Source organism: Nerophis lumbriciformis, linkage group LG13, assembly GCF_033978685.3.
Source record: "Nerophis lumbriciformis linkage group LG13, RoL_Nlum_v2.1, whole genome shotgun sequence".
Lineage (NCBI taxonomy): Eukaryota > Metazoa > Chordata > Actinopteri > Syngnathiformes > Syngnathidae > Nerophis > Nerophis lumbriciformis.
In genome coordinates, this window is record NC_084560.2 from 21,551,963 (window position 1) to 21,577,180 (window position 25,218).

The 25,218-nt window shown below is 38.8% G+C and overlaps 2 protein-coding genes across 5 annotated transcripts in view; both read right to left on the reverse strand.

The window, feature by feature from the left end:
• Positions 1 to 1,733, reverse strand: part of fmnl2a (formin-like 2a) — a 98,370-nt gene extending 96,637 nt beyond the window's left edge. Inside the window, exon 1 of one of the 4 annotated variants that reach the window (XR_009816489.2) lies at positions 831 to 1,733. Coding sequence is in view for 2 of the 4 variants with exons in the window: in XM_061971518.1 (XP_061827502.1) it covers positions 831 to 944 (114 nt within the window). In the remaining 2 variants the exon portion in view is untranslated. The remainder of the gene's footprint in view (positions 1 to 830) is intronic. The other 3 variants (XR_009816490.2, XM_061971518.1, XM_061971519.2) reach the window with 3 other exon arrangements.
• Positions 1,734 to 10,173: 8,440 nt separating this feature from the next.
• Positions 10,174 to 23,719, reverse strand: sumo3b (small ubiquitin like modifier 3b). Its single transcript, XM_061971517.1, has 4 exons — positions 23,559 to 23,719; positions 21,694 to 21,822; positions 21,548 to 21,619; positions 10,174 to 10,847 (listed from the first exon to the last, which is right to left on the reverse strand). Exons 1-4 carry the CDS (start codon positions 23,577 to 23,579, stop codon positions 10,782 to 10,784), a joined length of 288 nt encoding a protein of 95 aa, XP_061827501.1. The 5' UTR covers positions 23,580 to 23,719; the 3' UTR covers positions 10,174 to 10,781.
• Positions 23,720 to 25,218: the final 1,499 nt, after the last annotated feature.

Below are 25,218 nucleotides of genomic sequence, written 5' to 3' on the forward strand. Positions count from 1 at the left end.
AGTAACCGTGTAATACTCTTCCATATCAGTAGGTGGCAGCCGGTAGCTAATTGCTTTGTAGATGTAGGAAACAGCCGGAGGCAGCGTGCAGGTAAAAAGGTGTCCAATGCTTAAACCAAAAATAAACAAAAGTTGAGTGCCCCTAAGAAAAGGCATTGAAGCTTAGGGAAGGCCATGCAGAACGAAACTAAAACTGAACTGGCTACAAAGTAAACAAAAACAGAATGCTGGACGACAGCAAAGACGGCGCCCACAATGTGCATCCGAACATGACATGAAAATCAACAATGTCCCCACAAAGAAGGATAAAAACAACTGAAATGTTCTTGATTGCTAAAACAAAGTAGATGCGGGAAATATCGCTCAAAGGAAGACATGAAACTGCTACAGGAAAACACCAAAAAAAGACAAAGCCACCAAAATAGGGGCGCAAGACAAGAACTAAAACACTACACACAGGAAAACAGCAAAAAAACTAAAAATAAGTCACGGCGTGATGTGACAGGTCGTGACAGTACACCTACTTTGAGACAAGAGCTATAGTGATGCATGCTTGGTTATGTTATGGTTTAAATTCATATCCAACAATTGCGGCGACGACTTTTTACTGTGAACTGGGTTTCGTTTTTTAATGATTTCTGCTGGTGGTGTGCTTGCGGATTTTTTTCAACGCAAAAAAGGTTGAAAAACACTAGTAAGAACATTAGAATAATATTTTGGATGACTCCCATTACTGGAGTGTGGTCAACTTTAAGAGGGAGTTAAAGACAGCTGTCCCGTCCCAGGACGCATGGAGGGAAGGGGGACAAATAAAGTGTATTTCAACTCACCAAAACAATAGCGAATCTTTCCTCCAGCTCTCCAGGGTCCGGCATGGGGAGTTTTAGGGGCATGTTGTGGCCCCTGAGATCCGTGTGTTGGTCCATACTCCCCGCGTTCCCCATGTTGGACTGATCAGTTCAACAGCTTAGAAACAAAAGTGAAGATAAGTTATAAAAAAATGTTTACGATATCCTGTTCGGTCGCCAAGGTTCGATTCCTTCCCTCACTTCTTCAACATTCAACCACATGTGTGAGTGAGGGGGGGCAATGGAGCGGACCGAGCCCCTGGTGCGGAGGCATTTTCACCGCAGCAACAATGCGGAGAAAGAAGGTTGGGGAAGCTCGGGGGAGATCTGGGAAAGTTCCGCTCTTCTTGTGCTTGTTATCCGAATTTTGCCCAATTCCGGCTCCACTTCCAATCGGTGGGGATGACGAGGAGCATGATTCAACGCTTTGCACTTTCCACGTCGCGGAGTTGTAGTCCGAGAAGGAGGAGGCGATGTGCGCCCATCAACTAATCCCTCAGATCTTCAAGGAGGGGGGGGGGGGGTCCAACTCAGAACTCACACAGTCACACTGCGGCCGCACACATGCTCACCCCGTCCTACAATGAGTCCTTTCAGGGCCAAGCCTCCTTCCTTTCTCGTGGGGCGTAGCTCCTCCAACGCCGTAGCCAAGGAGATGACATTTTGTTGCGGTGCATTGTGGTACTTTGAGTCCATCGAAAAAGCAAATCATGTTAAAAAACACTTTAAACTTCATAGTTCTTTAAAAAATTACACAACTAAAACACTTCTTGATGTATATCGTGACGTTTAACTTTTGAAAATGTCTCTTAAAGCGATGAAACCACTTTTAAATGCGTGGAAATACGTCGTTGTCGTCACTACCTAAATGCTACTTTTTTATTAAAAACAGGCGAGTCGAATTATTTTTCAGGGTCATGTGTTTACGCCCAAAAAATAACAACAAAACTGCCCTAATGTCGTCTATAGTGTGACTTTTAACTTCCAAAATATCACTTAAAGTGACAAAACAACTTACACACGCGGAGATACGTCATAGTCGTCACAATTTAAATTATACTTAAATTAGTTTTTTAGCTAGCTCGTCGATGTCGTTTTCCGGGTCACGTGTTTACTGTTTACTCGTGGAGGCACTTATATATTCACAATATCCAGAGTAATGTCACATAAAAAATGTTTTTATTTTTTAATGATGTCCAAGGAAAACAAAATGCCATAAAAACGTCCCACATTCTAATAAAAAATCATTAGGAAACCATTTCAAACAACAGATTTAAAAAAAAAAATTATGTATGCTAGTGCTTTCATCTGTTTTTTGTTTCATTCTCTTTCCAATCCTTGTTTTATTTTTCTTCTCTTTATCATTAGTTTTTTTAATGCAATTTTGTTGCGGTGCATTGTGGTACTGTGAGTCCAACGAAAAAAACAAATCATGTAAAAAAAACCTTGAAACTTCATAGTTATTTTAAAAAGGACACAACTAAAACACTCCTTAATTTCTATCGTGACGTTCAACTTTTGAAAATGTCTCTTAAAGCGATGAAACCACTTTTAAATGCGTGGAAATACGTCGTTGTCGTCACAACCTAAATGCTACTTTTTAATTAAAACACGCGAGTCGAATTATTTTTCCGGGTCACGTGTTTACGCCCAAAACAAAACTGCCCTAATGTCCGGAGTGTGACTTTTATCTTTCAAAATGTCCCTTAAAGTGACAAAACAACTTACACGCGCGGAGATACGTCGTCGTCGTCACAATTTAAATTATACTTAAATGAGTTTTTTAGCTAGCTCGTCAATGACGTTTTCCGGGTCACTTGTTTACTGTTTACTCATGGAGGCACTTATTATATATTCACAATATCCAGAGTAATGTCACATAAACCAACATTTTTTGTATGTTTTTTATTTTTTAATGATGTCCAAGGAAAACAAAATGCCATAAAAACGCCCCACATTCTCAAACAAAATCATTAGGAAACAATTTCAAACAAGACAGATTTTAAAAAAAAACATCTATGCTACTGCTTTCATATGTTTTTTGTTTCATTCTCTTTCCATCCTTTTTTTATTTTTCTTCTCTTTCCTTTCTTTATAATTAGTTTTTAATGCCATTTTGTTACGGTGCATTGTGGTACTTTGAGTCCAAAAAAAGGCAAATCATGTAAAAAAACATTTTAAACTTCATAGTTCTTTTAAAAAGGACACAAAAAACACTCCTTAATGTATATCATGACGTTTAACTTTTGAAAAATGTCTCTTGAAGCGATGAAACCACTTTTAAATGCGTGGAAATACGTCGTTGTCGTCACAACCTAAATGCTACTTTTTTATTAAAACAGGCGAGTCTAATTATTTTTCCGGGTCACGTGTTTACGCCCCAAAAAAAACGGAACAAAACAAAACTGCCCTAATGTCTATAGTGTGACTTTTAACTTTCAAAATGTCCTTTAAAGTGACAAAACAACTTACACGCGTGGAGATACGTCATAGTCGTCACAATTTAAACGATACTTAGTTTTTTAGCTAGCTCGTCGATGACGTCTTTCGGGTCACGTGTTTACTGTTTACTCGTGGAGGCACTTATATATTCACAATATCCAGAGTAATGTCACATAAACCAACATTTTTTTAGATTGTTTTTATTTTTTAATGATGTCCAAGGAAAAGAAAATGCCATAAAAAACGGCCCACATTCTAAAACAAAATCATTAGGAAACAATTTCAAACAAGACAGATTTTTTTTAAATAATGTATGCCAGTGTTTTCATCTGTTTAATTCTCTTTCAATCCTTTTTTTGTTTTTCTTCTCTTTCCTTTCTTTATCATTATTATTTTTTTAATGCCATCTTGTGAAGCAATCTTTTATGTCCATGTTTTTAAAAAATGTATTAATGTTTTTTTTAAATTATTATTCATATTGTTGTCGTTCTGAAAGATGGTGTTACTGTTTCCGGACATGACCGCGATAAATGTTTAGAATAAGCTTTAAAAACAAATGATGCAAGGGACGACTGTATATTGTTGTTAAAAAAAATACTAAAAAAAACTTGTTTAAGGCGCAGAATAAATAATCAAAATTAAAAAAAAAATCCACGACCACTAGGGGGCGGTCTAAACCTAGGAACTGGAAACGCCCATGAACAAAATGTCTGCATTTTCAAGGAATTCAACAGGAGATTAATTTATAAAAAAAATAATATTTTTGTACATTGTTAAAGTGAATTTACCAGTAGAATAATAGACTGTATGGATACATACTCAAAGGACGGAAAACACCGCCATCTGGTGGTGGGCCTCCTAACTCCTTTATTGCGGACTTTGCACTTTCTGGAGGCCCCCCAAGCTAAGAGGCCCCTTGAAGAAGAGCTTTTATGAACATCTTTCCTTTCTGTTCCATGTATAGGCTGCTTAACCTTAACAATATCAAATAGAAAACACAACAACAACAACACAATTACCCACGCCATCATTTCAACTAAATTCCAAAAGTAATTTAGACTCACCAAAGAAAAAATATTTTGAAAAATAAAGTACATTGACTGTGTTTACTTTGATATCACCTTAAGTATCGTGCTAGTTGAATAAATTAATGAATTTTGGTGTACAAAACTATATTGTGTGAATGCTTAGGAGCATTCACACAATAAGTTGAATAAATAGAAGAATTTTGGTGTAGAAATCTATATGTGTGAATGCTTTGGAGCATTCACACATATAGTTGAATAAATTAATACATTTTGGTGGAGAAAACCATATGTGTGGATGCTCCAAAGCATTCACACATATGGTTTAGAAAACTATAAAAGCATTCACAAGCACTCCAAAGCATTCACACATATATCTGTAGTTTAGGAAACTACATGTGTGAATGCTCTAAAACATTCACGCAATAAGTTGAATAAATTAATGAATTTTGGTGGAGAAAACCATATGTGTGAATGCTCCAAAGTATTCACACATATAGTTTTCTAAACTATATGTGTGAATGCTCCAAAGTATTCACACATATAGTTTTCTAAACTATATGTGTGAATGCTTTGGAGCATTCACACATATGGTTTTCTCCACCAAAATTCATTAATTTATTCAACTTATTGTGTGAATGCTCCAAAGCATTCACACATATAGTTTTCTACACAAAAAAAATCACCTATTTATTATTCAACTTATTATTTTTCTTTTCCTCCAGATTTCGGCGCGTTCTACCTTCCACATTTTTCACCCGATTCAAACCGTTCTAACTTCAAACTGTTCAACTTATTCAGGAATCGCGGTATTTCCCTTGACAAATTCCAAAAATTCCCAGATTTCTCAGAATTCCAGGTTTTCCGGGACATTTTTCCCATTCAAAATGAATTGTCCATTTTTCAAACTTCCACCATTTCCACATTTTTCAACCGATTCAAACCATTCCACCTTCCACCATCCTGGAAATTCAAACTAGTCTTTTTCCAAGTTCAAAAAAATTCCAGTATTTTCCAGAATTCCTGGATTTCCAAAGCCCTATTTCCACCATTTTTTCTGGCGACTACTCCTCCCACATTTTTCAACCCACTTAAAAAAAAAACGAAGTTGTTTTTTGAACTAAAAAAATTCCCGGTTTTCCCGAAATTCCAGGAATTCCGTAATACCATTTCTCAAGTCAACATGTTACTACTTCAACATTTCTCAACCGATTTGAAAAATTCCAACACCAACCCTTTCAAGCCATTCAGACCATTCAACTTGTTTTTACCATTTTCAAAAAAATTCCCGCTTTTCCCCAAATTCCCAAATTTTGGGGAAATTCCCATTGAAATCAATGGGACATTCTTCACAGTTCCACAACTTCCACATTTTTCCAATGACTCAAACGGTTCCAACTTCAAAATAGTCCGCCTGTTTGGGAATTGTGTGCTCGACTTCAACAATTCCAAAAAAAATTCCAGGTTTTCAGTTCAATTCCAGCATTGGAGCATTCACACGCAATTCCTTCAGGAATTGCCTCATCTAGTTATTCCTCTCCTTCTTCTTCTCCAGATTTTGGCGTGCCCTACCTTCCACATGTTTCAACCGATTCAAACCGTTCCATCTTTAAACTGTTCAGCCTATTCAGGAATCGCGGGCTTTCTCTGGACACATTCCAAAAATTCACAGATTTCCCAGAATTCCAGGTTTTCCGGGACATTTTTCCCATTCAAAATGAATTGGCCATTTTTCAAACTTCCACCATTTCCACATTTTTCAACCGATTCAAACCATTCCACCTTCAACACATTGCACCAATCTGGAAATTCAAACTAGTCTTCAACCAAACCAAGTTCAAAAAAATTCCAGGATTTTCCAGAATTCCTGGATTTCCAAAGCCCTATTTCCACCATTTTTTCTGGCGACTACTCCTCGATCCCACATTTTTGAACCCACTTTAAAAAAAAAAACTAAGTTGTTTTTTGAACTAAAAAAATTCCCGGTTTTCCCGAAATTCCAGGAATTCCATAATACCATTTCTCAAGTCAACATGTTGCTACTTCAACATTTCTCAACCGATTTGAAAAATTCCAACACCAACCCTTTCAAGCCATTCAGACCATTCAAGTTGTTTTTACCATTTTCAAAAAAATCCCCGCTTTTCCCCAAATTCCCAAATTTTGGGGAAATTCCCATTGAAATCAAAGTTCCACAACTCCCACATTTTTCCTGTGATTCAAACGGTTCCAACTTCAAAATATTCCGCCTGTTTGGGAATTGTGTGCTTGACTTCAACAATTCTAAAAAAAAATTCCAGGATTTCAGTTCAATTGCAGCATTGGAGCATTCACACGCAATTCCTTCAGGAATTTTCTCGATGATATCACCGACGTGCACGGCCTGCAGAGCCCACTGACGTGGCATCTGTAAAGCTGGCGATGCTTAAAGAGAATGTGCTGCTGAATGTTTTGAGAAAAGGCAGTAATCACGTCCTTATGAAGTACATATAAAGCCCTAATTAAAACTCTAAATCCTGTTATATCCCTGTTACTCTCTGCAGTTGAGTAAACAAACCAAACCACAGACTTAGGTTGGGCGTGCACAATTCAACACGATCGAAAAGGAGTGGGAAGAAGCAGAGTTGAATTCCTTCTTTTCTGACATTCTTCCTCCGGAGACGTACATGGACATCCGTGACATCTGTGCACGAGGGCGGGGACGACACGGGCTCATGCGGCCGAGGGTGACCTCAGCACGCCGCGCTGCAACTCCGGAGACGAGTGGTTCACAGAGGTCCTCCGCAGCGCAACACTGCTTCCATTCAGGCAGCTGGAGCGACTCAGCGGAGGAGTGCGTCACATGCGAGGGTTAGTTGGCAGCACACAGCGAGGATGTGACTGACCTCATCCCATCGCTACGTCCTCCATGCTAACTTGATTTGGACAACACCCACGCCCAACACCCGACCCCCCCCCCCCCCCAATTTCTATTGCGTCCTCCATGTTTTATGATAGCATAAAACACATGCATGTGTTGTATTAAATCAGCTGCACGTCCTTGTTGTGAGATGAGTTTGGGAACAACAGCAACTCAGCCACCAAGTGGTAGGCCACGTAAACTGACAGAGAGGGGTCAGCGGATGCTGAAGCGCATAGTGCAAAGACTTTCTGCACAGTCAGTTGCTACAGAGCTCCAAACTTCATGTGACCTTCCAATTAGCCCATGTACAGAACCATCCGGATTGTTATAGGCGCAAAGTTGAAAAGCCAGCATCTGTGATGGTATGGGGGTGTATTAGTGCCCAAGACATGGGTAACTTACACATCTGTGAAGGCGCCATTAATGCTGAAAGGTACATACAGGTTTTGGAGCAACATATGTTGCCATCCAAGCAACATTACCATGGACGCCCCTGCTTATTTCAGCAAGACAATGCCAAGCCACGTGTTACAACAACGTGGCTTCATAGTAAAAGAGTGCGGGTACTAGACTGGCCTGCCTGTAGTCCAGACCTGTCTCCCATTGAAAATGTGTGGCGCATTATGAAGCCTAAAATACCACAACAGAGACCCCCGGACTGTTGAACAACTTAAGCTGTACATCAAGCAAGAATGGGAAAGAATTCCACCTGAGAAGTTTAAAAAATGTGTTGCCTCAGTTCCCAAACGTTTACTGAGTGTTGTTAAAAGGAAAGGCCATGTAACACAGTGGTGAACATGCCCTTTCCCAACTACTTTGGCACGTGTTGTAACCATGAAATTCTAAGTTGATTATTTGCAAAAAAAAATTAAGTTTATGAGTTTGAACATCAAATATCTTGTCTTTGTAGCATATTCAATTGAATATGGGTTAAAAAGGATTTGCAAATCATTGTATTCCGTTTATATTTACATCTAACACAATTTCCCAACTCATATGGAAACGGGGTTTGTAAAACACACTTAGGTAAAAGTCAGTTTAAAACGAAAAAAACAAGTACTCCATTGAGTAAATGTAATTAGTTAGTTCCACTCCTGGCTTATATAATGTGGTGTAAAACTGCGATGATCATGTTGAACTGCAAGCCTGCTTTGAATCTTAATGTCCAGTAAAGCAAGTGCTGCATGAATATTAATGCACTGCCTCGCATTAGCAATTCTGTTTATTAAGAGTTATGATTCCAAATACTAAAGGTGATAGTCTCAATGAGACATCTGTTCCACATGTAGTGCAGAAAGCAGAAAGTGTGTCGTGTCAGCAGTGTCACATGACATAAGTTACAGTGAATGAGCTGGGAAACAAAAAGACTCTCTGTTCAATACAGATGTGGAGAGATATGCTGTATTATCACCAAAATGATAATTGGTATTATTTAGTGTTTACACAGACTTTTGTTTCAAAATAAAAGCCTTCTTCCAAATGAGATGATTACATTACATAATAGGGTGACCCTTTTCTACTGTACCTGTATGTGATTAATGCTGCTGAATATACTAAGTCAGTAATACCACCTCAGAAAAATATGTTTGCCATAATAATGGCATTTTATATACAGATATTCAAAACAAGGCAGTAGTTTTATCTAACAAGAATATTTACTATTTTTGGCCACAGTCTGAATGTAGGACAATAAAACACCGTTCTTTAATCAAGTGATTATTTGGTCCACCAGTAGAATAGACAGTAGAATATGACAGTCATACAATAAGGCTATGTCTCAGATTTAATTTGGTGTCAAAAAAAATAGCTGCAATTATCTTTTCAAATATGGAAGATATCCATCCATTTTCTGCTGTTGTCCCCTTTTCGGGCTGTCAGGGGGTGCTGGAGCCTATCCCAGCTGCATTCGGGCTACACCCTGGACAAGTCGCCACCTCATCACAGATAGACAACATTCACACACTAGGGCCAATTTAGTGTTTCCAAGATACGCGAGGTTTAATTCAATATATACAGTAGCTTAGAAGTGAGAAACTGTTGGGTGCAATGGCGGCCTCTGCTGGATGTGAGGAGTATTAAAAGTTTTTTTTGGTTTTGTTTTGAATCCAAAAAAAGGTCAAGAAGCATAACGTGACACAATGTGCGTAAGCCTCACAAAATAAAAATGGTTGCCAAAGGAATTTTTACCTTTGCAACCTCATTATACTATTGGCTAAATGTTATATTCATAAATGGAAGTTTCTCAATACTCGACCTGTTTTTTGTGCCTCTGAAAAAGAATTAGAACTCTACTTTAAAACACTTTCTACCTTTAACAACCAAAAAGCTGTGAAAACTATGATGCTGTGCTTTTTTTTAACGGAACTTGTGTGAGCCTATGGCTTTACACTTTGTTACATATATATATATATACATATATATATATATATATATATTGCATTCTATTTGTTACTTTATCTGGCGCTGTTGGGTACTTGTTCTATTATTGTTTGTATGTCAATGTTCATATTATAAAGGTTTGTAAAATTCTAAAAAAAATAGTTGCAAAGATATGTAATGATTTGTACTGCGTGAATACAAAAAAATGCATGTTTTTTTTTCTCCCCAAACTTATTTAGCAAAATTTAGAAGGATCTATTAAAGTATTGTTTTCATAAGCTATTGTTGTATCCATCCATTTTCTACTGCTTGTCCCTTTAGGGGTCACTAGAGCCTATCCCAGCTGCACCTGGGCAGAAGGCAGGGTACATCCTGGACAAGTCACCACCTCACCCCAGGGCCAACACAGAGACAACATTCACACACTAGCGCCAATTTAATGTTGCCAATCAACCTTTTGCTGTAATGACTTAAAAATTAAAAACCTATAAAGTTTTTTTTCCTTTACAATCACCCTTAAAGTAATCTACACAGTAATGAAGTATTTTTTTTAATAAAAAAGCAATGACCTCTTGCATTTGGCATAAAGCAAAACTTTTATAAAAAGAACACTTTATTTAGCATTTGTATTGTTTTTTGGTCCAGCAAAATGACTGTACTTTATCATTCTATCTGCTCTGAGTGCAACATCAGAAACAAAGCTACATCATTCGCACTCATATTTCTCTGCAAGCATGAACACAAATAATCGGGAATAAAAAAAAAAAAGACAAGTAAATAAGTGACGCAATGATGTACTTTCTATCTAAAGACAGCAAAGAACATTCCCAAATATAACATACCGGTACTGTAAATTCCCACTGACAATATGAAAAAGTATCTTGGCATATATTTATGTGTGGTGAATATTACACAGGCTGAAAGTAGTGTGAGACACACTCTCCCTGACGTGGACGCAAACTGCCTTTTTGAAAATTTCAAACATGTTCAAACTCACACCGATTTGCACAGCAAGTCCCTCGAAAATGTAAAACCTACCTATTGTTGCATGTTGTGAAAAGCCCCGCACTGATCCCAGCAGAATGCAGAAAGGAAAACAGTTAAAACCCCCCAAACAAGAAACAATTACAACATGGGAAGAAAGAAAATGGTGAGGATGCACGCCAACAAAAGGCGGCGCTCCACTTAAGAATATGCTCCTCCTGTCTGTTGTTGAAACACGTCAATAGTGTCCTCGTCCTCCATTTCCAACTGGAAAACACAAAGGCAAGGACACGTCAGTTAAGGTAGAACACAGAGCAGGAAAGTGCATTAATAGAGCGGATGATAGAAACATTCTGATAGTTTGTACATCAAAAATACAGAGAATGAACAATTCAGTTCAGCCAAAGTGCATTTGAACAAAAAGATTCAAATAGCAGCTGGAACATGTGAGTGACCCACAAGCTATTTTTACACATAGTCGTGGTCAAAAGTTTACATACACTTGTAAAGAACATAATGTCATGGCTGTCTTGAGTTTCCAATCATTTCTACAACTCTTATTTTTTTGTGATAGAGTGATTGGAGCACATACTTGTTGGTCACAATAAACATTCATGAAGTTTGGTTCTTTTATGAAATTATTATGGGTCTACTGAAAATGTGACCAAATCTGCTGGGTCAAAAGTATACATACAGCAACATACATTATCAATTTTGGTGATGTACACTCAAATCAAATGAGCTTCATGGCATGGCCTCTTAACTTCATGTGAGTGATTATGATTGACGACACCTGTTGACTTCTCTGAGCCCATTTAAATAGGGCTCATGTGATGCAGTCATTAGACTCGGTTACAAACGCGACAATGGGAAAGTCGAAGGAACTCAGCACAGATCTGAAAAACCGAATCATTGACTTGAACAAGTCAGGAAAGTCACATGGAGCCATTTCAAAGCAGCTTAAGGTCCCAAGAGCAACTGTGCAGACAATTTGACCCAGCAGATTTGGTCACATTTTCAGTAGACCCATAATAAATTCGTAAAAGAACCAAACTTCATGAATGTTTTTTTGTGACCAACAAGTATGTGCTCCAATCACTCTATCACAAAAAAATAAGAGTTGTAGAAATGATTGGAAACTCAAGACAGCCATGACATTATGTTCTTTACAAGTGAATGTAAACTTTTGACCACGACTGTACATACATACATACATACGTACACGTTTCATTTGTGGCATTTTGTAACGTTTAGACGGTATTTTCAAATACTTTGGGCATTGTAAATATAATTGGATATGGTTTAATACAGGGGTCTTTCATGCCTCCACCCTGTCCATAAATTATACCCCGGAGCGACTTATGTGTGAAATTATTAACACATTACCGTAAAATATCAAATATTTATCTCACTCACGGAAGAGACGAAGCAAATGTCAGCAATCGTCACACACACGTCAGCGGTCGTCACACACACGTCAACCAATAGAAAATATGCGGGGGCGGGTCATGATGGCGGTGTACTGTGAAAAAAAGACGCTACTACCGTATTTTTCGGACTACAAGTCGCAGTTTTTTTCATAGTTTGGCCGGGCTCCAGTGCGATTTATATGTTTTTTTCCTTCTTAATTATGCATTTTCGGCAGGTGCGACTTATACTCCGGTGCGACTTATACTCCGGAAAATACGGTATGTCCGTAGCTATTAAAATTGATCATTTCAACATTGGCGGTAACTTATAAAAACTGAGAAGGGCTGGACAAAAATGGCACCGAAAAAGAAATCATATACTGCAGATTACAAGCTGGACGTAGTGAAATATGCAGCAGAGAACGGCAATCGAGCAGCAGAAAGAAAGGACATACCTGAGGTGACACCGGGGAGGAAGATTTCATTGGATTTAGCGATCGGGAGTGACAGATTGTTTGGTAAACATATAGCATGTTCTATATGTTATAGTTATTTGAATGACTCTTGTCATGATATGTTACGGTAACATACCAGGCACGTTCTCAGTTGGTTATTTATGCGTCATATAACGTACACTTATTCAGCGTGTTGTTCACTATTCTTTATTTATTTTAAATTGCCTTTCAAATGTCTATTCTTGGTGTTGGATTTTATCAAATAAATTTCCCCCAAAAATGCGACTTATACTCCAGTGCAACGTATACCTGTTTATGTTTTTTTCCTTCTTTATTGTGCATTTTTCGGCCGGTGCGACGTATACTCCGGAGCGACTTATAGTCCGGAAAATACGGTAACCGTTTTTATTTTAGAGAGTTTGTGATCTTGCAATATTTTGTCTCATGAAATGTTGATAACACCCCCAAGCGTCATCTGCTGCTGCCAAGCAAGTATTGTATTTAGTGGTCAACCCCCGGTAAACTAGCAATGGACAAATCAAAGAGAAACATTTCTGATGAAAATAGAACATTTAATGCTTCATGGAATGATTAATTTGTGCTCAGTGTTGACAAGGTTGGTTTACCTGTTTCCTTAATATGTGGAGAGAAAATGGCAAAACACACAAAATCCATCCATCCATTTTCTACCGCTTGTCCCTTTCGGGGTCACGGGGGGTGCTGGAGCCTATCTCAGCTGCACATGGGCGGAAGGCGGGTTACGCCCTGGACAAGTTGCCACCCCATCACAAAATCAAAAGTGGAAATACATTTCCAGGACAAACGCACAACATTGGCGGAAAAATACTACCGAAAAATACTACCGAAAAAGAGCAGTTTCGAAATGCTGCGGAAAGCCGATCAGAGCAAAAATACTTGCAGAGTCGTATTATGTCTAGTGTTTGATTTTATAAATGTAATGAAACTAAAAGTTGTGTTATTGTCATTTAGTTTGCGGCTCTAGGTGGGTTTTATTTGGTGGGAAATTAGCTCAAATGGCTCACCCCTGGTTTAATGGATACCATGAAACAATTATGCATATAAAAGTAAACTTGTTTTTCCCACCCTACTGGTACTTTAATGAAAGTATTTCTGTGGGGCGGTTTGTCTTACGTACGGGCAACGTTCCCTCTAAGGTGCGCGCCTGCGCAATTGCGAACTGCTCAAGCGTCCTCTGCGCACAGCAAATATATGCCGTGCACCAAATCAAATCCCATCTGAATTCTAAACAAAATAAACACATTTACTCTGTATAATTTTGCAATGCAACTCTGGGTGACAGTGACAACAAGCTGCCCTAACGGTGTTCGTCAACACCATTCAATTATTGTAACGTCTATCGAGATATTCGAGGACAGGAATTATATCGATCACTTTATTGAGCAAAACTGTTTATATTCGGCCATAACCACACCAAAAACATGAGTAAAAACTTCTATCTAAAAAAACTAGTCATTTTCTGCCGTACAAATCAGGCCAAAACCAATTTGTCATCTGTCACCAACACGCATACCACTAAGCCACTGGTGCGTTTACGGCCACACAAAAAGTTGGACAACTCAAACACCACACAAAGTTACACTATGACTCCTCAGTCATACGTGTGCTTATTTTACTGTCATTTATTATTAATGTTAATTTATTTATATTAATCATGGAATGCTGTTACTAGAGAAAGTTACAGGAATGCACACTTCATCCTATGCTTACATTTCATTGTGCAACATGACGATGTTTAAGGGGAACTAAATGTGATCTCTGAAAGGGGTACAAATGATTTCCAAAGCAGGACCCCCACCCAGACATATTGTACAATACTAATCCATAGCTTATGAAAAACAAGATTTCTTTAATTTTCATTACAAGTGGGCCAAATCACTAATATTACAAAATGATCTCATGAAAATGACTCCTCTCATTTGAATGTTATTATAAAAGATTGGTTTGAGACAGGTGTGCTGCTGGTATTGCCACATGTGATGTTGCTCACATGTGCTCCACTGAATGTTCAGGGAGTTTTTGTGCTTGCTCACACACATGAACAATTAGAGGGAACATTGCGTACGGGTAATATGTGCAGGTTGCAGTGATGATATGATAATCAGTAATCCACATCTATGTGGAAAAATAACCTGAACTACAGACAAACAAAATTAGCACATATAATTGTAAATTAAAATCACCCCTTTGCTACACAAATTCAATCTAAAAGTTACGTGGTTATTTTTGCGTTTGCACAGTTATTGGAGTTCATCCCTTGTGGGATTTAAGATTGCCATAATGTATTTCATTTAACCACCCACGGTGTGCGGGCTGAGGCAGTTTGCATCAGCTCTGTACTTGTCAATGTTTTTTAAGTCTATAATGTTTCCCTCTTGTTTCACATGTTTTTACCTTGTTCTTTGAGGATTTGACGTGCCTGCAGAGCAACCACATGGTTTTAATATGCGCCTAAAGAGTGGCAGCAGAACACAGTTGCTCCGGAGGTTTTCTTAATTTCACAATTGATCTATGCGTTTAACAATTTTCAGGTTCCCCCAGATAGCCAACATACCAGTGGAGGTCAGGGCGTGGTCAATTTATAATTTTCATAATCTGAAATTATGCATACACAGTACAGGCCAAAAGTTTGGATAAACCTTCTCATTCAATGCATTCTTTTTTTCATGGCTATTTACATTGTAGATTGTCACTGAAGGCATCAAAACTATGAACACGTGGAGTTATGTACCGGTACTTAACGAAAAAAGGTGAAATAACTGAAAAAATGTTTTATATTCTATCCATCCATCTTCTAGTTTCTTCAAAATAGCCACCCTTTGCACACTCTTGGCATTCTCTTGATGAGCTTAGTCACCTGATATGGTTTTCGGTGTGTGTGTATGTATGTATATATATATATATATATATATATATATATATAGTTTTTTTTAAAGGCTAAAAGTTGTTATAAATTCAAAAACAAATCCCTGCTATTTTGTATAAATGTTTTTCTTCTGTCGTTTTGATCAATTTTTCGATTGTTGCTGCTTTTTGTACAATGTACTGTGTTGAGAATGTTTCAATGGATTAACTTCCTGGAATATAAAGACAATATAACATACATCCATAAACGCGGATGCATATGCAAAAGTGCAATATATTTATCTGTACAGTAATCTATTTACCGGTATATCTGCATCTTATTGCTCTTTTATCCTGCACTACAACGAGCTAATGCAACAACATTTCGTTCTTATCTGTACTGTAATGTTCAAATTTGAATGACAACAAAAGGAAGTCTAAGTTTCTAGAGACTGATCCTTCTAGTGACTTTTTCTTTGTTACAAACGAAAGCAACAAATCTAGCATCTTTTTCTGGCGTTACTGGAAACTGTACTCGTGTTTAGTTTTACTTCAGTCGCTCGATGTCCGCGACAAACAGCAAGAGCTGCAGCAAGCCAGACTGACGTCACTCTTGCTTTGCACTGCCCTCTTCATATTCGCACATTTTGTAGATGGCTGTTCGCAGGCATGTCTGGGATATTATAAAGTACGTCCACATTGCAGACATGCTATGCTGCCTCTGCTGTAGACAATCACGTGTGTGGTGTACGTTCGCAGCGCTGATTCTGTGATCACCCTTTTTTTAGTGGCCAAATTTATGGTGCATTACTAGTCAATAGTGCGCAGATGATAGAACATTTGTAATATATGAAAATATACATACATATACTTTGAATCCTATAAAATAGCAATTGTTGAAGGACCAGAAATGGTGTTTATGCTGTGGCGCAGTTGCGTACACTGCGTAAGTTGTTTACTTTGGTTGAAAAATAAAGCTAAGATCTAGATATAAACTGTTGTCAGGTTCTCCTTTACTTAACAGCCATACAATGATAAGAACCCTCCTCCCCTCATGTTACACTATACATACATTCATAAATTATATTACTTTAATTTGTCTTAAGGTAAAAAAAAACACCCTCATTTTTAAAAGGTGGCCGCTTCTATTTCGATATAGCAGGCCACCACAATCAATTCAATTAAGGGGTAAACGTGAATTCCCTTGTGAATCAATAGTTTCTCCAAGTCTAAAATATGAAGTTTAGTAAGGGCAGCAAATGGCCCCAGAGCCACAAGTTCGAGACCCCTGTTCTAGACTGTTCCTTCGTTTATTACAAACAGTTACATTCTAATTTTACCCTTTATATATTTCAGCTTCTGTAGCATTCATTTGTTTAATTGCAGTCACAAACATTAACCCCCTGTCTACAGCTTTTATTTCTTATCTTGTAAATTTAATGTAAAACAAAAAAAAAAAGGTGGAATCTATGGAGGTGAATACAGTGTTCCCTCCATTATCGCAGGAGATGCGTTACATATTTTCTGTGGTAGGTGAATTTCCACACAGTAGGGACGCTTGTTGTTTTATGATTTATATCAAATCTCAATTTGAATTTAAAACCTGTGATCCGCTGTGACATTTTCTTGCCACTTTGAGGTTCAACAGTAAGTAAACTGCAAAATGGGGAAGAATGTTATTTATTACCAATCGCGTAAACGCGCGTGTTAATCCGACTCTTAAAGGGGAACTGTACTTTTTGGGGGATATTTCCTCATCATTCACAATCCTAATGAGACAAGAACATGTCTTTTTAATGCAATCTAACTCATTAAAACAAATAAATAAAAGTCAGCTAACAAAGAAGTCAAATGGAGATCCTCTATTGCACCGATAAAACCCACTAAAAACACCCAAAAAGCACAAACAATATTTCATTTACATTTCGTGACCTGAATATTAACCAAGTATTAGAAATATTTGTTATCATAAGCGCTAACGTTAAGGACCTACTTTTAGCGGCGCATTGATCACGGAGAGGTAACTAGCTCATGCTGCTATATTGAAATATTGAGCCGGTGAGCTAATGAGTCACCTGTTAGATGGTGAAATGTAATCCGAGATCAGTGGTTCTTAACCTGGGTTTGATCGAACCCTAGGGCAGTGGTTCTTAACCTTGTTGGAGGTACCGAACCCCACCAGTTTCATATGCGCATTCACTGAACCCTTCTTTAGTAAAAAATGAAATTTTGTTTCTTTTCAAATTCAAGACAAAGTTATATGTTTTTGGTAACACTTTAGTATGGGGAATATATTATAAGTAACAAAGACTTAATTTAAAGTTTTTTGGACACTAGGGGAACATATTGTAAGTAACAAAGACTTAATTTAGTTATTTGGTTAGGGTTAGGGGGTTAGGGCCAGGGTTAGAGGGTTAGGGTTATAAGGCCATGCCGACTAAGGCATTAATAAGTACTTAATAATGACTAGTTAAGAGCCAATATGTTACTAATTTGCATGTTAATAAGCAACTAATTAATGGTGAATATGTTCCCCATACTAAAGTGTTACCATGTTTTTTTACTGGTGCACAAAATTAACCGTGCATGAACATCACCATGTTCAAAGAACAAAACCAACACAGTGCATAAACTCACAACAAATGACACACCTGCAAATCAGTGTGACTTCTGCTGTTGCCGTATCCGTAATACGCCGATAGGGAGAAGTTTTTATTTACACGATGAGTCGGGTGTGTCTTGACCTCCGCCGAACCCCTGAGCCCGACTCACTGAACCCCTAGGGTTCGATCGAACCCAGGTTAAGAACCACTGCCCTAGGGGTTCGGTGAGTTGGCCTAAGGGGTTCGGCGGAGCCTCCGCCACGGAGGTCAACACACACCCGACTCATCGTGTAAACAAAAACTTCTCCCTATCGGCGTATTATGTATACGGCAACCACAGAAGTCACACTGATTTGCAGGTGTGTAACTTGTTGTGAGTACATGCTCTGTGTTGATTTGTTCTTTGAAAAAGGGGATGTTCATGCATGGTTACCGTATTTTCCGCACCATAAGGCGCCCTGGGTTATAAGCCGCGCCTTCAATGAACGGCATATTTCAAAACTTTGTCCACCTATAAGCCGCCCCGTGCTGTAAGCCGCATCTAACTGCGCTAAAGGAATGTCAAAAAAAACAGTCAGATAGGTCAGTCAAACTTTAATAATATATTAAAAACCAGCGTTCTAACAACTCTGTCCCAAAATGTACGCAAATGTGCAATCACAAACATAGTAAAATTCAAAATAGTGCAGAGCAATAGCAACATAATGTTGCTCGAACGTTAATGTCACAACACACAAAATAAACATAACGCTCACTTTCTGAAGTTATTCTTCATTCGTAAATCCCTCGAATTCTTCGTCTTCGGTGTCCGAATTGAAAAGTTGGGCCAATGTGGGATCCAAAATGGCCGGTTCCGTCTCGTCGAAGTCATCAGAGTCAGTGTCACTGTTGTCCAGCAGTTCTGTGAATCCTGCCTTCCGGAAAGCTCGGACCACAGTTGTGACCGAAATATCTGCCCAGGCATTTACGATCCACTGGCAGATGTTGGCGTATGTCGTCCGGCGCTGTCTGCCTGTCTTAGTGAAGGTGTGTTCGCCTTCGGTCATCCATTGTTCCCACGCCGTTCGCAGTCGTGATTTGAATGCCCTGTTGACACCAATATCCAGCGGTTGGAGTTCTTTGGTTAATCCACCCGGAATGACGGCGAGTGTTGTATTTGTGTGCTTCACTTGTTTTTTGACACCATCTGTGATGTGGGCGCGCATAGAGTCGTATATCAACATGGACAGAGCTGTGTGAAAAAAGCCACCCGGCCTCTTCGCGTAAACTTCCCTTAACCACTCGCTCATCTTTTCTTCATCCATCCATCCCTTCGAGTTAGCTTTTATGATGACGCCGGCTGGAAAGGTCTCTTTTGGCAAGGTCTTCCTTTTGAATATCACCATGGGTGGAAGTTTCTGGCCATTAGCATGGCAAGCTAGAACCACAGTGAAGGATGACTTCTCATTCCCTGTGGTGCGAATATTCACCGTACGTGCTCCCGTTGTATCAACAGTGCGGTTCACAGGAATATCAAAAGTCAGTGGAACCTCGTCCATGTTGATAATGTGCTCTGGCCGGATCTTTTTTTCAGCTATCTTGTTTTTACAATATGCACGGAAAGTAGCCAGCTTTTCTTTAAAGTCTTTAGGCAGTTGCTGTGAAATAGTGGTCCGTGTGCGGATGGAGAGATTGCGTCTTTTCATGAACCGGAAACACCAAGAAGCACCACCTTTAAAATCATCCAGGTGAAGTTCGCTTGCTAGCGCTGTTGCCTTCATTCGAATAGTGATGGTGCTGACACTTCTGCTTGCTGCTCTCTGCTCAACAACCCACTGTTCGAGTTTGTCCTCCAACAGTAGCCATCTTGCTTTGTTCCCTCGGAAACTCTGTTTTGTCTTCTTTACCTGGCGCAGGTCATCTTCTTGCTTCCTCCACCTACGCACCATTGATTCATTTATGTTATATTCTCTTGCTGCTGCTCTATTTCCGTGTTCTTCGGCATGACTTATTGCCTTAAGTTTAAATTCTGCGTTATACGCGTGTCGCTTAGTAGGAGCCATTTTGTGGTCTGGTCTTTACAGATGTAAACACACAAAGGAAATGAAACAAAAATCCGCGCGCTTCTTCTTCTTCCGGGGGCGGGTGGTTGCTTACAGTAGAAGAAGCGCTTCCTGTTCTATGGGGGCGGGTGCTTACCTTGGCGGTTTCTTGCGTAGAAGAAGAAGCGCTTCCTGTTCTACCGGGAAAAAAGATGGCGGCTGTTTACCGTAGTTGCGAGATCGAAACTTTATGAAAATTAATCGTAATATTAATCCATATATAAGGCGCACCGGGTTAAAAGCCGCACTGTCAGCTTTTGAGTAAATTTGTGGTTTTTAGGTGCGGCTAATAGTGCGGAAAATACGGTAATTTTGTGCACCAGTAAAAAAACATAACTTTGTCTTGAATTTGAAATAAAAAACATTAGATTTTTCCACTAAAGAAGGGTTCGGTGAATGCGCATATGAAACTGGTGGGGTTCGGTACCTCCAACAAGGTTAAGAACCACTGTCCTAGATTATAAATCATGCCTCTCACCTGGATAGTAGAAGGTTGTGGCCATAAACCCGGAACTTGGTGAACTTTGCCTGCCAACTCAGACCCGAAGATGGCAAGGCAGGTAGAAAAGACAATGGTTTTGCACGCACCTTTTTTTTAACCCTTCATGAGGACTAAGATTGATTCTTCATCCAAACAGGAATATATGAATCAGTCTCCATGCCAGTGAGAGCAGGCATTGTACAGTAAGTGTTTTGTTTATAGTCGCTCAAGTCTGCCGGGATGAGTAATCAGTGTTGAAGGAAAACACGAACGTTGTGATACATCTGAAATAAATGTGCCGCTGCACGCTTAAAATGAGCAAAATATGTAAATATTACATGTTATTAAGAATGTCTTTGTTTTACTACACTACACATACACTAACAGCTAGAGGTGGGAATCTTTGGTTACCTCACGATTCGATTACGATTCAGGAGCTACAATTCGATTATTTAAGCATCTTTAATTAATGTATATTGATGCAGTTTTACATTTCATTTCACTAAATAAGCGTTTGTCATTTGCAACTTTAAGAAAATAATTTATTTGGAATAAAAACAGTAAATTAATTCCCACATCTATTAATTTAATGAAAATGTGTGCAAAACTGGACCATGAGTGCCCAATAATAAAAGAGCTGGTCAGATCTCTTGGTGAGGCGGCTCTCTGCAGTCAGCCAAATTTTAGAACGGTCTGCATTACTTTATTTACTATAAATAAATTGATTATTGACGCTTACTAATCGATTTTATAATCGTCCATGCCCGAATTGCGATGCATCTAAAAATCGATTATTTCCCCCACCTCTACTAACAGCATGTATGAAAAATCTTGATGGAGGTGTTTATGTTATAGAGTGCTTCATATGCGGAATAGAATGCCTCCCAAAGGCTTCATTGTTAGCTGACTTATTTACAAGTTGGAATGCATAAAATAGACAAACTTGTGTTCTTGCCTCACATAAGGATTGTGAATGATAGGAACAATTACATTCTTTTTAATCCCCATGAAACTCTAGCAATATAAGGAACTGTTAAGTGCTGTGCATCACTAACCTGTGCAGGTGTGTCCGTCTCATTTATGGGCTGCCCATCAAACCGAAACCTTATTTGGCGAATCGACAGTCCCTGTAAAGGAGACAGAAAATTGCATGACACCACAATTGGACATTTTATAGAAAAAAAACAGTCAATGGGCTTACCTGTCGTTCACAGTATGCCTTCATGAGTTTGTGGAGTGCAGTATGCCTTTTGATTTTGAACTGTACCACTGAGCCATCTTGACCTGCTACCTTCAGATTAATGTGGTCGTTCTCCGTTTTTACTCCTTCCTGCACACAAAGGTTGTCAATTACAATAACAGTAACACAGCACAGATTATACATATTAACAACCATACACATTCACACACAAAAAGAAAAAGAATGACCGAAAAAGGAATAGGCTGAAGCCAAGGCTTTTATTTGCCTATCCTATACATTCACTGAAAATTAGATTGCCTGGAACATCAACGTTATAAACAACAACAATGGGATGAAAGTAATCGTTGCTATATTTTATAATTTTCCATTATTTCACCTTTCAAGGCTTTCTTAAACCTTAACAAAGAACCACGTGTCTTCAACTCATCACTGAGCTTGTTCCACCATTTAACTCCTAAAACTGAAATACATTTGTATTTTATATTCGCTCTTACTTTACATATTTCAAAAATCAATATCCCCGTAAATTATAGTTTTCTCCCCTTAATTTAAACAACCTAAGAATACAAGCTGCAAGGCTGTTCTTTACTCGAAACACAATTCCCATTGTTTTTAAAAACACAATATCTGAACATTTTAACACATTACAACTTATGAATAATGGATTGGTATGTTCATAGTAGCACACTTTGTGTATTATTCTAATTACCCTTTTTTGGAGTTTAATTATTGGGTCTATGTTTGTTTTATAAACATTTCCCCAAACTTCAACATATGTTAGATATGGAAAAATAAAAGAATATCATAACATATACAGACAATTCTTATTCAGCATGTGTCTTACTTTATAAAGAATAGCAATGGATTTTGATAGTTTCCCTTTATATATATTCAATATACAGTTTCCAACATAATTTATGCTCAATTATTATTGCCAAGAATTTAGTTTCATACTCTTATCAATTTAATTTAAATTTTGCTTCACAATTTGTCCTTGCACCACATAACACCATACATTTTGTTTTCTTATCATTTAATGACAACTTCCATTCATCCATTTCCTACCGCTTGTCCCTTTTTTTGACAACTTAACATACATTTTGTTTTCTTATCTTTTAATGACAACTTCCATCCGTCCATTTTCTACCGCTTGTCCCTTTTTTCACAACTTAACATACACTTTGTTTTCTTATTTAATGACAACTTCCATCCATCCATTTTCTACCGCTTGTCCCTATTTTGACAACTTAACATACATTTTGTTTTCTTATCATTTAATGACAACTTCCATCCATCCATTTTCTACCGCTTGTCCCTTTTTTGACTACTTAACATACATTTTGTTTTCTTATCATTTAATGACAACTTCCATCCATCCATTTCCTACCGCTTGTCCATTTTTTGACAACTTAATATCAAACGCATATAATCCTCAACACTTCCTTCAAGTCTTCTCCTGAACTCATACCAAACAAAGCCATTAAAAAAGGGGGAGGTTGTGTGTGTGTTTTGGCCTGCTATGCTAACCATTGTACGCTAGCCTAGCATGCTAGCCCACGTCCAAAGTGGCGCAGAAAGCCACAATAGCGCAAAAAAGAAAGCCACAGAACTTCCCACAAGACAAAAAGCCAGGCGATTACTTTCCAGCATCCACACGACATGGCGCATTGTCTAAATCGACGTGACTAATTTGAGCAAGAAAACCGGCATATTTTCACCACCTTTGTTTTAGCTCCCTTTTTCGCGCACAAATGCGCCATTCTAAACCTGGAAGCGGCGCTAGCCATCGAGCTAGCTTAGCGGCCTAACCGTTTTAGAGCGGGACACTCCGTCTTTATTCACCCGGCGCGGGAAAAAGTACTAACCTTTGGCTTTTCGTCCGACATGCTGCTCTTTTTTTTTGTTTTTTTATTAGCGGTTGCAATGTGTCAGTAACCAAGAAGAGACCGACTGCAAACCAGCCGCGGCAAACCGTCCCTTCCGACTCTTTCGTGCGGGTGCAGGCGCGCGCACTGAAATTTAAACTGTAATTCGAGCAAAAGGGGTCACGTGATCCACTCTGCTGGGCGGGCCTTTGACCCGGGAACGCGCGAGGGGTAATTTGCGCGTCCACGACAGCCCCTTTGCGCGTCCACGAGACAGCTGAGAGCCATCCATCCATCCATCTTCTACCGCTTGTCCCTTTTGGGGTCGCGGGGGGGGGGATGCTGGAGCCTATCTCAGCTGCATTCGGGCGGAAGGCGGGGTACCCCTGGACAAGTCGCCACATCACCGCAGGGCCAACACAGATAGAGCCATTGATTTTAATTCAGGTCTGTAATATGATACCTGAATTTATAGATGCATGTTTTAAAATTAGAGATGTCCGATAATATCGGCCTTAAATTTTTATTATTTCAACATAAAAAACACAAGATACACTTACAATTAGTGCACCAACCCAAAAAACCTCCCCCACTCATTCACACAAAAGGGTTGTTTCTTTCTGTTATTCATATTCTGGTTCCTACATTATATATCAATATATATCAATACAGTCGGCAAGGGATACAGTCCGTAAGCACACATGATTGTGCGTGCTGCTGGTCCGAATTGTAGTTACTGACAGTGGTTTTCTGAAGTGTACCTGAGCCCATGTGGTGATATCTTTTACACACTGATGTCGGTTTTTGGTGCAGTACCACCCGAGGGATCAAAGGTCCGCAATATTATCGCTTACGTCCAGTGATTTCTCCAGATTCTCTGAACATTTTGATGATATTACGGACCGTAGATGGTGAAATCCCTAAATACCTTACAATAGCTCGTTGAGAAATGTTGTTCTTAAACTGTTGGGACAATTTGCTCACACATTTGTTCACAAAGTGGTGACACTCGCCTCATCCTTGTTTGTGATTGACTGAACATTTCATGGAAGCTGCTTTTATACCCAATCATGGTACCCACCTGTTCCCAATTAGCCTGTTCACCTGTGGGATGTTCCAAATAAGTGTTTGATGAGCCTTCCTCAACTTTTTCAGTCTTTTTTGCCACTTGTGCCAGCTTTTTTGAAACATGTTGCAGGCATCAAACGCCAAATGAGCTAATATTTGCAAAAAAATAAAAATTTCTAGTTCTAACATTAAATATCTTGTCTTTGCAGTCTATTCAATTGAATATAGGTTGAAAAAGATTTGCAAATCATTGTATTTTGTTTTTATTGACCATTTACACAACGTGCCAACTTCACTGTTTTTTTTGGGTTTGTAGATAGATGGATATGATAGGTTCGATAGTGTGTATAACACCTCATTATTTGTGGGGAAGGGGGGTGATATGATAGGTTCGATAGTGTGTATAACACCTCATTATTTGTGGGGAAGGGGGATGCTACTGTCAGGAGGTTTAATCTGGCTTCATAGAAATAGCACGTTTTGGGCCATCAAGTGCCAAAAATAAAAATAAATAGAAGGAACAGTCTTCGTCGATGAGCAAATAATATCATTTATTGTCATGTCAGGCAATTTCAAGCAGGCTTTACCAGGT